This window comes from Microcebus murinus, chromosome 5 (assembly GCF_040939455.1).
Source record: "Microcebus murinus isolate Inina chromosome 5, M.murinus_Inina_mat1.0, whole genome shotgun sequence".
In the NCBI taxonomy this organism is placed as follows: Eukaryota; Metazoa; Chordata; class Mammalia; order Primates; family Cheirogaleidae; genus Microcebus; species Microcebus murinus.
Genome location: NC_134108.1, coordinates 105,961,772 through 105,977,307, shown reverse-complemented (window position 1 = coordinate 105,977,307; position 15,536 = coordinate 105,961,772). Strand labels below are relative to the sequence as shown.

At 56.5% G+C, this 15,536-nt stretch overlaps 1 protein-coding gene across 1 annotated transcript in view; it reads right to left on the bottom strand.

The window, feature by feature from the left end:
- Nucleotides 1-1,950: 1,950 nt before the first annotated feature.
- BTBD9 (BTB domain containing 9) overlaps nucleotides 1,951-15,536 on the bottom strand; it is a 390,983-nt gene continuing 377,397 nt past the window's right edge. The window contains exon 11 of the mRNA XM_012746790.3: nucleotides 1,951-2,196. Coding sequence (XP_012602244.1) covers nucleotides 1,999-2,196 — 198 coding nt within the window. The 3' untranslated portion in view covers nucleotides 1,951-1,998. The remainder of the gene's footprint in view (nucleotides 2,197-15,536) is intronic.

Genomic DNA, 15,536 nt, shown 5'->3' with positions numbered 1-15,536 from the left:
GTGTACGAGAGCCTCCTGCCCCGAATCAGAAAGCCCATCAAGGCACCCGCGCAGCCCGGCAAGGGAGCAGAGACCAGGCCTCCGTCTGAGTGAGTGGCAGCCACAGCGGGGTGGGGTGTGAGACCTGCCCTCGGTCCTTCCCGCTGACGTCCCGCCCCGCTGTCCCCTTACTTCTCTTTACCTGATAATAAGGGGCATCTCTAAAGTGCTGGAAGACAGAAGGAAGCTGCCGAGGCCAGGAGGGGGCAGGAGCCGCCGCTGTGGCCTGGGCCAGGCTGCGCGGTGCGTGCCTCTGCCGGCCTGTGCCAGCCACCCCTCGTCCCCGGGTCAGAAGAGCGCTCCAGGCCCGGGGCCCCTGGACAGGCGACTTCTACGTCCAGAAAGAAGTCCTTGAACCGATCTTTCGAGGCATTTGAACTCTGCCCTCGCTATGCCTGATCTGGCCCTGTCCCATCTGGGCAGGGGATGCCGTGTGAGGGCGTGCTGAGGGGCAGGAGCTCTGTGCTAGCCGGTGACTGCTGGGTGCTGACGGGCAGTGACGTGCAGGAGGCCCCACGGCCGGCGGACGCCCCACCATCTGCCATTTGTCCCTGGAACCTCTTCTCATTATGGAATGCCTGGTGCGGCTGGGGGAGACGTCCGCTCACCCACACGCAGAGCCGGGGGAGGGAGGGGACCGTGGCTTCTGCCCCCAGGAGCAGCTGTCCCCCACCCAGGGACCCTCTGTGTGCTGCTGCTGTGCTCACGCAGAAAGACAACCGTTCGTTTAATCACGCAGTTTGACGCCACCCCACTATTGCAACACGGGTAAATCACTCGACACTAAGTTAAACTAGGAGAAAACAGCTGACCCGCTGGCTCTTCCTGCACCCCCAGCCAATGTGTCTTTGAGACGCCAGAAAGCAGGCCCGGAGCCCTCACCCCTGCTCCCAGCAGGGTCGCAGGACCACCGAGGACCCCGTGACCCCTCTTGGCCACACCGTCCGGAGGCGGCGGGAGTCTGGGGACAGCAGGAGGGCAGACGGTGGCCAAGCAGTGACCAGGGCCAGGTGCACTGGGATGGAGATCACAGAGGCAGAGCCAGACGGAGCTGCAGCAGTCACACGAGACCCTTGTGATGGTGACTAGGAGGAAAGCTGCTCAGAGCGGCCGCTCCGCCCGCCGAGCGCAGGGGCCTGGCAGCCACCTCCAGGCCACAGAGCCCCTGCTCGTGGGACGCTGCCGGGCGGCGGCTGCCTCCTGAACTAAACAAAGCCCGAGGGCAGCTAAGCCCGCCAGACCCGGGCGGCCACGCGGGACACCTGCACCCAGCACAGCGACCGTTTCCTGTCAGCCGCCCCAGCTTGCAGGCTGGGTGCGTTTCCGGAATGACAGGTTGATAACTCAGCGATCGCGTGGTCACTAACTCTGTCCACAGACTGCTCTGCTCACTGTGTATTGTGTCGAACCTCCTCAGAGGCTCCTCCGCGCCCAACCGGACGCGCCCGGGTGCGTGTCACGAGGAGACGTGCGCAAAACCAGGGGAGGGGAATTACAGCGTCGAAAGGGATGAAAACAAGTGATTTGCTGTTAGAGCATTTCAAAAAGATCTGGAACACCTATGATTCGGCAAATGGAGAATAACTACAAGAAATAAGAAATCACGTAGTTGCCAGGGCAACGTGTCCCATGCAAGTGAAGGAGTGCGGAAACCCAGCCTCCGGCCAGCAGGGTCCCCGCACGCGCCCTCTGCTTCCTGCGCCCGCCTGGAGGAGCGGACAGACGCACGGACGGGACCTGGTGAAGACTGAGGACCCGCGTCTCCCGGGAGACCAGCCTGACCGAGCAAATCGAGGAGAACAAGGCAGCCCCTTTCTGTCCTTGGGAGAAAACCTGTTCTGCGTCTGCTTCTGCAGCCAGGAGTGGGGTGGGGACAGTCAACAAAGGCCCCTGCTCAGGGAGGACACACTGTTTCCTGCTGTCACTGGGCCCATGAGTCACACCAGGCCCCTGCCTCCTTTATTGGTGCTGCCGGTTGGGCGAGCGCGAGTTGGAGCGCGGGCTGGGGGGCAGTGAGCTGCTGCTGGGGGCCCGCAGGGCGTGCGGGTCAAGCTGCTGACCGACCAGGCTGGTGTCCCCTGTCCCCAACTCTTCGCCGTTTTCCTCCTTCTGGCTGTTCTGCTGCTCCGGACACTCGAAGTGGACGCAGTGGAACACCTGATGAGAAAGCAAAGGGCCCCGTGAGTGACGGGCTGGTGTGACCTCAAAGCTGCCACAAGTCAGGACCTGTCCCGCCCAGCGCTGGGGCCACCACGTGGGAGTCAGGGAAGCCCTGGCCTCCCCCGCCCGCCCTGCCCCGCGCAGACCCCTGACAGCAACCAGGAGGCTGTAAACGCGTTTCCATCAGTCGGGACAAAAGCAAATGAACCTGTCCTCCAAAAGTTACAGACACCACATGATTCCTATAACGTGTCCACGCTGGATCACTCCATTTTTGCTTACTTTTGTCTCATGGACTCTTTTTCTTTTCAGATTAATGTATTTTTGCATTTGGCAGCTGGGTTGAAAGTCAGCAGTTGGTGGTGGTGCTGGCCGCCCGACTCTGTAAGGTGATGGACAGCAGTTCCTCAAATGTGTCGTCTTGTTATAAGGTCGAGCAAAATCCACTCCCACCGGGGCCAGGTGGGAGGTTTCCCTGTCCCCCCATCCGCCTGGGTTTTCTCCAGGGACTCTTGTTAGGTCCTCGGCGTGTCTGCGTGGCCGAGTGTGGCACGCATGAGCCCTCGACGCGGCGTCCTGCAGGGCTGGCATCTGCCTGGCACCCCGGGCCACCAGCACAGCTCCAGCCACCCTGACCCAGAACTGGGCTAACTGGGCAAACAGTGATCTTACTTGTTCTCATTAATTTTTCTTAGCTGTATGCGTAGGTCATGTGTATTTCAGTGTTTTATATGAGAAGTGTTTTGGTCTTTATTTGGTTTAGTGATGTTGTTGTGAGCAGAAACATGCCATAGAAACTTAATCTTTGTTGACGTCAATTACCCTGTGGTAAAATTGGTTTCATTAAACATCATTTTGCTTAAAGCCCAAGTTTCCAAAACCTGTTGCTGATGTTCGGTGAGGACTGACTCATACTCATGGTATACTGTAAATGAGGTGAATGCACGGCGTGAGAATCACACCTCAATAAGCTGCTATGAAACAAGAGCCAGGAGGGCGCTTCTCTTGAGCAAGGTCCTGCCTGCCGTATAATCCTCCCTGGCCCGCAAGGGCTGACGCACACCCCGCTGGGCGCCGTGCAGGGCCTGGGCTCCACCCTTACACGGCTCGGCCGGCCTGGCACACGTGCCCTCCGCCACCCGCTGGGAGCCAGGAGAGCTGGCCTGCCCGCTGCGCGCTGAACTCTGCCGGCGCTGGGCCAGCCCTGTGCGGACAAGGCACGGCGCTGGGCACGGCCCTCAGAGAACACGGTGACAGCGGCCCTGACCTTGAGAACACGCAGCATGGCTGGGCGCGAGGCACGTGACATGCCAGCGTGAGCTGCGGGTGCAGGAGAGAAGCGCGGTCGGGCGGGGTAGGGATGCCGGCCCGCCCTGCCCAGCCCGCACGCGGACAGTCCGCTCTCTGGGTGCCTGTTCCAGCTCTCTGAAGGGCAAGAGCCCCACCCTCTGCAGTGGGCCTCGGTCTGTGCTCTGCAGACTGACCTTCCTAGGAGCATGCTGGCGGTTTTAAGGGAATCAGTTTCCAGATATGCACATTTTGTATTTTCTAAACCTGCCAGAGAGTGTGCCTGAACCGACTGTGCCCTGGGCCACCTTGAGGACAGGCCCTGCCCTCACGCCCTGTACGGAGCTCGCAGCCCCCCTTGTGACAACTCCGAGGGTGACCTCTGTGTGCGAGGCCCTGGGTCCATCACCTCCTGGGACCTGTGAGGGGGCTCAGCCTGAGTGAGACGCTCCCAACTCAGAACAACTGAAGAGGAAGTGAGTGATGCAAATGCTTTCAAATGTAACTGGAACTTCTCCAGAATTATGAAGACATTTTCAAGACACACTGGCTAAAACCCATGGATGAAAGTTCTCCACACTTACTCTCAGAAAGAGCATATTGTGTCTGAGGGGACGATCTGATCAACAAAGCAAGAAGGTGACAGGGGCTGTGGGGACAGGGGGAGGGGAAGCTCTCCATGAAGTGCTAACACATCCTGAGGCTTTCTTTCTTCTCTCTGGCTTCTAGACTTCTAAATTAGTCAAAGGCTCCAGCTTTTAAATAAGATGATGCAACTTGTACAGCTGCTCTTGAACTTGGGTGCAGATGCCAAGAACAGACTGTAAGCGCATAACTGGACACGGCCGGCGGGCATCTGCACCCTGCGTGGACAGCCGCAAGGGCCGCACGCACAGCTGGCCCACCCGGCGTTGGGAGAACTGGCCCTCACCCTTCCTTCCCAGGGGCCTGCTGGCAGGTGAGGAGCCACCGGACTTCGGACTTGCCAGTGTTGGTGAGTCCATGCCTGGGTAAGGCCTGTCCGGCTGCAGGATGAGGCACTGGTATCGGGTATGGGCTGGCTGGACACCTGTCACTCCACCTGAGGGAGCACGCAGTGGGGCGGAGGCGGCGAGACCACGGCCCCACCCTCCCGGGCCCTGTCCCTCGCCCACGGCACGAGCACGCGTGACTTACACACACGCCGCCTGCTGTGGAATCCAGTTCCCAGAGGAGACGAATGGTGGAATTACATTGAAAATATAAATTCTGCACTGACCTTCCTACATCACTATTTTTTCCATACACCCACTTCAATTCACTAATCGACCACTGTTTCAATTTCACATTTCAGACTCTCACGTGAAGACTAAGCGAGACCACGAGAGCTCCTGGCCGCCCACTCTGCTCGGCAGCGGCCGTCTTCTCTTCCAGGGAGCCGATCCCGCGCGAGGCCGGCGCCGGCCGTGCCCTCGCCTCCCCCTGCGGCCACCCCAGCATGCAGCGGGCACTGCCGCCTTCCCTTCCTTTCCATGGCAACAGGGCCTCACTCCGTCACCCGGGCTGGAGGGCAGGGGTGTCATCATAGCTCTCGGTAACCTCAAACCAACCCCTGGGCTCCAGCCATCTTCGTGCCTCGGCCTCCTGGAGTGCTGGGATTACAGGCGTGCGCCACCACCCGCGGCCTTTCCCTTCCTTTCTTAAAATAAAATCCCCCTCTTTAGGCCCATCTGCAGGCACTTGCCTGTCAGGGCCAGACAGGTCTAGGTCAGACGGGACAACCTTTTATGGAGATTTGAAAACTATTTTGGGCCATCAGCTCTGCGCTGAGCTAGGCAGGGTAAGTTTGAGAATCTCCGTCTAGGTGGCAACTATTAATCAGTCTTCTCCATAGTTTAACATTCTGTGAGCTTTTGAAGCACCAAGACTTGGGGTGGGTTAACCACGTGGTCCTGCTGACCTGTGGGCACCCCTCTTTCCACCAGCGGACAGGGCCCTCGGGGGCCACACCCCGCACCCTTAACCCGCCTCCGCCAAAGCCTCTCCCAACCGGCTAGCAGCCATTCTCCCCAGTAATAGGACCCAGGGTCAAACCCGTCCCCACCGCCATGAACAATGCCTTTTCAGGACAGGCTGCAGTTCGCTGCCCTGCCCCCTTCTGACACCGGAGCTCTTTATCCCGCCCCATCGTGTTCTTTAATCGGTTATTTGTGTAATCCCTGCTCTCTCGCTCCATCAATAGCTCCGAAGCTGCTCCTCTGAGCCCCAGGCTGACACTAATCCCAGAATTGACTTACATTTGTCCTACTCCTTATTACCTTTTCTCAAGCTGTCCCTTCTCATACTGCATGGCTTTTCTCTCCTTTTGCTCTTGCAAGGTTCTCCAGTCCTGTTAATTTCCAGGCCAGTTCGTCCCCCACGGCCGAGCCTTCGGGCGCGTCCTGCCCCAGAGCCCACCCCTGCCTGCCTGGTCTATGGAGCTGTCAGCTCCGATCTGACTCAAGGACCGAGGCTCAGTCGTCCTTCCTCTCGCTCAGGGCCTTGCGCAGGAATAAACAATCAATAAAAACCCTGGATTGAGAAATAAAGTTAAAAAAGATCTCAGCATGGCCTAGCGCTCTCCGGAGAAGGGGCCTGTGAGGGGCAGGGCGGTCTCTGCTGCCTGGGGAAGCCGGGTAGCAGCTCTCGTCCCGGTGAGGGGCTTGAGGCAGGTGACGGGCGTCCCGGCTGGGGCAGGGCCCTCGCTGCCACCGTCACTCCCATCTCCAGCCGAATCTGCCTCTCGCCCGACTGGGGCCGTTTAACTGCACAACTGTGTCCAGCCCATTAGCCAGTCTGTCTGCAGATAATAATGCAAACGCCTGTTATTCCCAACACACCTAACACGACCGACAGCCCATCTCCACTGGCGGTTTTTGTGTTTTCCGACGGATATTTCTCCTTAAGAAATCATAACTATTTCTCTCCCGACGCTGCGGAGCTCGGGGCAGGCTCTTCCCAGTTAAGGGGCCCTGGCAGCCCGAGCCCTAATGCCTGCTGCTCTGCCTCAGGGCCGCGCCGCCCGGGACCCCACATCCCAACTAACTTTAGAGCTGGTTCCAAGCCCTCCGCGGAGCCACACGGACTCTGCCGGATTCAAAGGCGACACGTGGGCAACAGTGAATCGCACTGAGTCACTAGCCGGTGGTGAAGATCCTAAGTGGAAAAGAGCGTCTTACAGACAGAGCGATGTGAAGAGGCAGACCCTCACGGGTGGCCGGGAGGAACAGGGCTCTGTGCACGGTGAGCGCCACGTCTGCCGCGGGCCCGGCCAGAGGACGGGCGCGGCGTGCACGTGAGCAGGCTTGGAGGGCGCACATGCACAGTCCACAGCACGGGGACCGCAGGCCCTAGTCACGCCCTCTTCACAGGTGCCCGGCAGGTGCGCAAGCCACAAGCAAGGAGCCCTGGGGGCAGGGAGGAGGGGACCCAGCCAGCACGCTGCAGGCAGGGCAGGCTTCCAGGGGGAGGAGACATCTGCAGGAAAGGGTGGAGGAGGGAGGACTTGGTGCGGAAGGACAGTGGGGAGAGTCACCCACGCTGTCCGGCCAGAGGGTGGTGAAGCCACAGGCAGCCTGGGGAAGCCTGGAGTGCAGGAGGGCGGGCAGCGGGCAGGAGGCCAAGCCCAGAGACTCTGGACAAAGGAGGCTCCAAAAACTATTTCTTAAATTTAAAGAAGTTACAAAGGAATACGTGTCTGTGGAAACAAATTCAAATAACAGTAGTGTTTAAAGAAAGCAGATGAAACAAACCCTTAACCTTGAAATCCCCTGAGGTAAAATTTGGCAACTTGGAATCAACAGGAAGTCATTTTTAAAGAGAAAAGAACAGAACGTGGGAACAGACCCGATGAGACTGACAGAGGAGAGGAGAGGGTCTGGCTCTCTGGGAGGGACCGAGACTGCAGACGTGCTGGGCGCCGGCGCAGACCTGCATTTGCGGCGAGGTTCGCACAGACCCTTTCACAGCTTTTGTTTCTTAACCTTCGATGACCTCCCTGGGCACAGACTGAGCAGGCTGGTTTCCGATGAGGTCCCTGCGTCGGGACCCCGGAGGGCAGAGGCAGCGTGCACTGGGGCGTGCGTTCACTTTCTGCAAGCGGGACCCAACCTTGGGGCTGGCCGGGCGCACACACACACGCACACACACACACACACACCGTGTCAACAGCGCACGGTCAGTAATAGCTCAGAGGTGTGACGAGCTAATTCTGTCTGCAAGGGTGGCTGGGGAAGGCTCCAGAGAGGCAGGTGTTCACACGGGGGCCTTGAATGGTTGGGAGGCAGAGAGGAGTGGTCTTCCAGGCAGTGCTTCCAGGTAAAGGCCTGGGCCCCGGCACCTCTCCCCAGGCAGCCTGTCCCCTGCCCACTCTGGCCACCCTCTGTGAACAGTGTGCCTGGCTCAGTCGCCTGGCCCATGCTCTAAGCCCCCAGCCTCCAACCAAACGTGGCCACACGTAAGCCAACACCCAGCCAGGTCCTGGGCCACTCTAACGCCACCATGGTCCGAGCAAGGCTGAGGTTCCCACCCCTGCTGCAGGGGTGTCGGCATCTGGAAACGTGCCCGCTCCTCCCGCCCCGTTCCTCCTGCCCGCTGGAGCCCCAAGCCCCTCAGCCCACTTCCTACCCCCGCCATCCACCCCCCCGCTGCCGCCGTCTGGGCCTCGCTCTAGGAGGAACAGCCAAGTCCCGAGTCCCCCTGTCCTCAGAAGCGCCTGCGATTCGGCCTCTCCCTCCAAACCTCCCCCAGGCTGCGGTGCCCCTCGGAGAGGGTGTGAGCAGGCGGATGAGGCGCCCGGCAGAGACGCGCTGCTGATTTATGCAGAACCATTACCCGGTGGCCGCACCGCCCTCCCTGCCCCTCTCCGCAGTGGAGTCTCCCATTAGCCTGTTGGATTGCCGCTGCTCACGAAGGGGCACCTTCGCTGAACCGTCTTCAATGGCCTCTGCATCTCTCCCCTGAGAGGAGCCGGCTAATTTGAAACGTAGTCGTGTGTCTGAATCCGACACAGCCGCAGTCACAATCCGGGTGTCCTTTTTTGTAGCTGCTGTTTATTGCCACTTTGCCCTGCCTGTCTGGGAGCCATAATTCTCCCCATGTTTGAGACAGTCTGGGGTGCTCTTTCCTCCGCGAACCCCGGCAGGGTGTACACGACGCGCTAGCCCCTCCTGGTGGCCGGGCCGAGTCCTCCGCCGGCCACTGCGGCCTCTCGTTAGAGGGACTCCCCAAGCACTACTTGCTCGATGCATCTTTAAGGTTTTTAAAAGCAGAGGCTTCTGCTAATTTTCCCAAGTTGGCCTAAGGGTCCACTGTGAACTGTAGCAGAAATTGGGAAAATTTAATAAATGTTGATCAATGGCTCTGCCTTGCTTTCCTGGTTTCTCCTGAGTCATTTCCACACACTGCTTTCATGCCAACCGATACAAATAGGATTCCTGATCCAAGCTTTCAGCTCACATTTACAAGGCAACGTATCTTTATAAAATACATAGCTCCCTCAATGATGTCTGCCCATAAGTCAGATGCAAAGCCGCGGCCTCTGACTGGCACTGTCCTGAAGCCTCCCATCCCTCCCATGGGGGCTGCTGTGGTGGCATCACAGGCCCACGTTCAGTAGACACAGCTGACGCCGGTGGCGGTGGGCACGAGCACCTCTCTGTGCTCATCTCAGGGCAGAAGCTAACAGTCCGTCCAGAGACTGAACAGACTGTCTATTTTTGTCCCTTTGAACATTATGAACTTCTCTGAGTGTCATGGAGGTTAAAAAAAAAAACAACCAAAAAAAATGATGATCACGTGCTTCCAACAAAACCTCCCTTTTAATAAGCTGTGGTTTTATATGCGTATCTGAACAGCCCAACATCTTGTTTTCTCTTAAGGAAACAAGTTCTTTCATTTCATAGGAAATATTTCCAATTGTGAACAATAATTTTTCAGTATTGTTTACAAGTGACAGGATACCCCATTTTTTTTTTTTTTTTTTGAGACAGGGTCTCACTCTGTTGCCCAGGCTGGAGTGCAGTGGCATCATCATAGCTCACTGCAGCCTCAAACTCTTGAGCTCAAGCAATCCTCCTGCCTCAGCCTCCTGAGTAGCTGGGACTACAGGTGTGTGCTGCCATGCCTGGTTAATTTTTCTATTTTTTGTAGAAATAGGGTCTCACTATGTTGCACAGTATGGTCTCGAACTCCTGGCTTCAAGCGATGCTCCCACCCTGGCCTCTCAGAGTGCTGGGATTACAGGTGTGAGCCACGGCACCTGGCCTGCCCAAATGTTTTTGACAAGTACTGACCCCTTGCTAGGTATGGGAGTAAGTTTCTGGATGGCTGTGCTTACTTACAGCAACTTTTTTTAACTTTCCAATATCATTTTCTTATATCCACAAAGGCTAGGTACCCTCACATAATTGCAACTCTGCTTCTTGGAAGGTTCTGGAAAAAGAGCCTTTCCAACACATACCACCTCAAGCAGCCCTGGAATTCCTGACTGCTATTTTTCATGTGTGCACCCTACAGAGTTCTGGGGAGAGAGATTCCCTCTTCTATCTTCATTAATTTGGCTGCAGAGTGGTAGAGGCATCTTTTAGCTAATTTTTTGAAAAACTAAGAAACAAAGAAAGGGAAATGTCCTTGTTTGCGGGTTTCTGGGATGCCTGAGTGTCTCTACCTGGCAGATGTGGCCTCAGTAAGGCCCTCTTCCTGCCGGACAGGCACCAGGAGACCCTGGCCGTGGCCCCACTCTCCCACAATGCTGGCTCGTGTGGCCCCGGCTGCCCGGGTGGCTCCTAACTCCCCATGGCCAGGCCCGGTGTGTGCCTTTGGTCTCAGAGGGCTCCAGCTGCACGGAGCTTCCCAGCCTCGTCCCTGACCGCCGGCTCTGCAGCGGGACACCGCTGGACAGTAGCCTCCCGAGAGGGGCGTTTCCATTTATGTCGCTGCTGGGAGGCTCCTGGGCACTCGCCCACCCAGGCCTGTGGGCAGTGTCACCCAGGCCAGTTGAGGATGCAGAATCATTGCTGCTCCAGTACAACGGTGTGAGGACCGCACAGGGCTTGACATGATGACGTACGCTCAATGCTGTGTCGCTCTTCCTCTCTTTTTCTGGCAAAATCTTTCATGATATATGTTCAAGCATAAAGATGTCCATACAAAGGTCTTCTTTTATAATTATGCAACAAATGAAATATTTTTCTGCCTTTTTTCTTGTGTCACTGGGAAGGAATCTTAAAGATCTAGTTCACTCTCCTTATTTAAAGACAAGTGTCCTGTGAGGATGGAGGTGCAGTGACTTGTTGGGGCCACACAGCTCTTCCAAGGCTCCCTCCCTCTGGGGCCTGGCCCCCCCTTAGCTCACCCTGCCCCTGCCCTGTGCACTATGGTTCTTTCTCAGAGCCCTTTCCTCTTAGCCTGGCTTTCTGCAGCACCTGGCCTTGATCATTATCTGTATGTAAATCCTTCAGTACTGCTTGTGTTTGGATGGCTCACCTTTCACTGCACCCCACCCCGACCCCCAGCCCCCATTTTTGTGCCGCCAGCCAGGCGATGCTTCCAGACTTTCTCATTCCACCACACTTCTACCATTTTACAAGGACATGGCAGCCATGGTCTCGGTGTAATCTTCAGTTCTCGTTCTCTAGCTCCAGGTTGTCGTAAGTGAGTCCGGAGAGCTGATTTCCCTCGGAATCCTGTACCGACACTCTGGCCTCGGTCTGAGCTGTGGAGGAGCTGCTGTGTGCCATGACAAGATGCCGTGACACGGTCTCTGCCCTCAAGAGCTGCAGTGCAATGAGGGACCCCATCGAAGCTTCCTGCTACGACTACTAGGCAAACTCATAGGTGCCAGGCTGCCCGCTGGGCCTGACTGCCCTGCACCCCGGCCCCTGCTGCTCCTGTGCTACCTTCTCTCTGGCCCAGCACCTAGTCCCGGCATGCACCACACAGGGCATCTGAAACCTGGGTTTGTTGCCATTATTTCCATTCCTGAGCAGGTTTTCTTTGTGGACATCCCTTCCCAGTCGCTGGGACACGAAACCCTGGAGGGCCAGGTCCTCTCCCCTGCAGAAGTGGAGTTTGAAGGCTGGAATTCTCCCCAGGACCAGGAGCTCTGGCAGGGAGGGGCTCGCCTCTCCATTTGCTCGAATCTCCCTGCCCCAGGGCTGTCTGCTTCAGGCAGCTGCTAACCCAATGGGAATTCTGGCCCTGGGAGCCAGCATGTGATGCTTTGAGGTGGCTTCTGGGCGGAGATGATGATCCTCAGGAAGTCCTCAGGGAGCCAGAGAGGGCGTGATCAGACCTGGGGGAGGAGGGTCTGGGAAATCATCGCCAGGCCAGGAAGGAGTATGTATTTAGTATTTTTTTTTTACTGAGTCTGTTTCCTTGTTTATTTTTTTTCATTGGAGCTACATGTTGCTATGGGAACGAGGATGGCACTGGGAGCCCAGAGCCACTCACCGGCCTGCCAGAAGCCTGTAAATAAATTCTGCCTCACTCCAGGCTCCGAGCTGAGTGGCCCTGGAGGGCAGCTCAAGCAGCCACTTGCAGACTCTCTGTCCTGCGGAGCCGGCTTGCACAGACTCTCCTATGACAAGTTCACAGGCCAATTACTCTCCTTAACACAGCGCTGTGCAGACTGATCTGCGACCCCCCACCCTCCAAAACCCTCCAAGACACAAGCTCGCTCATGGCTGCCCAACCCCAGGGGCCGAGAGATCGCTTGATCCATTTTACGAAGGAGGGACGTGCCCCCGCCCCCAGTGCTGGCCCTGCACCCACCCTCACCAGCTGCCGCCTCCCGTCTCTCCACTGCACTGATGTCCCTACCCTGACCCGGTGTGGCCATTCGAAATGGCACCTGGAGTTAAGGCCCTCTTTATGGAGACTGATTTCTATCAGGCAGTAAACGGCCTTAAGGAATGGCCCTGCCTCAGTTTCTTCTCGAGATCTAGCACAAACAGGTGTACCAAGCGTGCTCACAGGAGCCACCTGTTCATCGATGTCTAACTGGGAGTGCTACGGGCCAGAGCAGAGCTGGGCTCATTCTGCACATCACTGTCTGTTATGCCTGTCTGGGAGACGTAGCAGCCTGGGTATTAAGAGCCAGACTGCCTGGATTCAAATCCTGGCTCTGCCACTCAACAGTGGGGTGACCTTGTGCAAATTAGTTAGCATCTCTCAGCTTCACTTTCCTCATCAATATTTCCTTTTTCATTAAAACCAGTTTTTTTTTTTTTTTTTGTTGTTGTTTTTTTTTTTATGAGACAGGATCTCGCTCTGTCACCTAGGCTGCACTGTGTCATCATAGGTCACAGCAACCTCAAACTTCTGGGCTCCAGCGATCCTCCTGGCTCAGCCTCCTGAGTAGCTGGGACTACAGGTGTATGCCACCATGCCCGGTTAATTTTTTTTCCTGTTTTTTTTGTAATGATGGGGGTCTTGCTACGTTGCTCAAGTTGGTCTCAAACTCCTGGCCTCAGGTACTTCCTGTTTTGGCTCCCAAAGTGCTAGGATTACAGGGTCGAGCCAGCGTGCCCGGCCCAAACCAAACTTTTGATTGTGAAAACTAGACACTAAATGGTGCATAAAATATAAATTTATGTAAAGTTTGGTGAATAATTTTATAGTGAACACCCATAAAACACTACCTGGGTCAAAAACCAGTGGTGCCTCCCCTACCCTGAGGAAAGCATACCTGGCAGAGACAATAGTCATCCCCCCACTTCTCTTTTCTTAGCATTTTTACTGCTTGTGTATGCATAAATGTCACAGTTGAGCTTTGCCTGGTTTTGAGGTTTATGTGGATGTCATCCTACGTTGTATTCTTTGCTGTCTGGCTTCCTTCCTTCATCGAGCTGTGACAGTCATGTGCGCGGGCCGTGTCCACTGTGTGATGCGCTGGCGCTGTCCATCTGTCTCTGTGCTGGACGGTTGGGTGGTGACAGTGCTGGGGGAGAGTGGACTCGCGCCGGGACTCGCACCAGGACTCGCACGGGAGCTCCCCCTGAGTGCACGCAGCAGGGTGACCCGCTGACGGGGCAGCGTGTCCACGTGCTCAGCCTCAGCAGGACACACCGCAGCGCTCTCCAGACTGGCTGGATCGGTTCATGCACCCACACTGGGTAAGAACTGCCTATTGCTCTACATTTTTGTCGACACTTGGTATTGAGTTTCTTCATCTTTAAGCTGAGGGTCAGAGTAGAGCCTACTTCACATTTGGGGATTGAATGGTGTAGTACACACGGAGGGCTTGGAATAGAACCGGGCACACAGTAAGTGCTCAGTAAACACTAGCTGCTATTCTTGTAGTTTATCATAGTTATCATTTTTATTAACAGGGTCCTAAGCTGGGAGATGCTGAGATATTTGGTACGCATACTTTTCCATTTATAAAAGTTGCTGCTTTCTGGTGTGAGAAAATCCTCAGCATGACTGCAGAAGCTCTATCTTGGAACGCCTTGGTTTCTTGATAGTGAAAAGTTGCCTTCCTAAATCTTTTCTTTACTCCTGTATTTGACTGACTTGCTGGGAGAGGGCGGGACAGACGTACAGGTCGAGTCGTTCGGTCCTGCAGCTAGGCCTCTAGGCGGGGCGCTGGGGCGCGAAGATGCACACGGCACGGCCTCGTCCTCACCACGAAGACGCAGCAAGATGGAGCCCTGAGAGCCCTAAGGCCTGTCAATACCGTCCTCGGTTTCTGTTATTGACTTGGCAAGAGCTTTCCTGCGGGTTTCTGTGAGCAGGAACCCTCCCTCTATATACTGCAAAGGGATTTTTTTCCTACAGTCCTTTTTAACCCCCAGGGATGCTTGTGCCCTTGGACTCCCTGTTTACTGAAAAATCACTCCAGAACTTTCAAACCCAGGTTTTCATAAAAGCCACAAAAAGAAACACTGCTATTCTTTAACACTGCTGACGGATTTTCATAGGTCCACAGACTTGATCTCATTTAGATCCGGCTGGATTTGTTTTAAAGACATAGGTGTGTGCCCTAGTTATTTTGTAAGATAATTAACGAAATGAAAACGAGGGGGCTGGTGGAGACCCACACATCAGCGCCAGCGCAGCCCTGAACACAGCGCGGGGTGGAAACACGAGGCTCTCCACGCGGTGTGCGGCGTGCGGTGCTGTCGTCTAGGCCGTTTCCAGCCTTGCTCAGACATGAAGACGCAGGAGGGAGCAGTATCGCCTCCCCCGTGGGTCAGTGTCGCCTCCCCCGGCTGGCGGAGGGGCAGGCGGGCAACCACATGGGAATGGCCACGGGTTTGCGAAGTTGGGACCGAGACCACCATAAAGTGACTGAGGAATGGCCAAGAAGGACCTTTCTGGTCACAGGCACTGAGGAGAATCAGAGGAATGCAAGTCGGAGGGAAGGTGGACGCCCTGAAAGACAAACTGCCACGCGTCTGCCAGCCAGTGCCGGGCACGGAGGAAGCGGCGGCGTGGGCAGAGAGAGGATGAGGACAACAGCGCTCGAGGGTGAAGGAGAGACGCGGGGGTGCGGGAACCAGACCCACGCAAGGAGATTACAGAGCGAAGGGTGGGGGGGGGGGGGGCAGAGGATGACAAGCCCCAGGCCAGGGAAAGGAAAGGACACTGCTCTGAGTCGTCGCAGGAAACCACGAGGACGGTGCCGAGTGCACGAGGAGCAGGAGGTCACGGAAGAAGTGGTGGAGTCTTTAAGAGGTAAGCATTAGGGGAATTTATTGACACAAGTCGTAAACATAGCTAAAAAATTAAATGAATTCGTTGCCGTGGTGCTCACAAAGGAAGATGAGAGACAGATGCGGGCAGCAGACGCGCCCTCCCCGAGGAGAGGCGCGGAGGCCGCAGGAAATCAGAAGCGTGCCAGCGCAGGCGATCAAGAAATCTGAGCCGCGCGGACTGGCAGGCTGCGGCATGGGCGAAAGCGGGGAGATTAGCATGCAGCAGACAGACAGCGCCCCGGACGGGAGGCCTGGCCGACGGGGTGGGACGGACGCGTGCCTGCGGCGGCAAGACATCCCAGCCTGTCTCCCCGGCTTTCCCGTCGTGGGGGT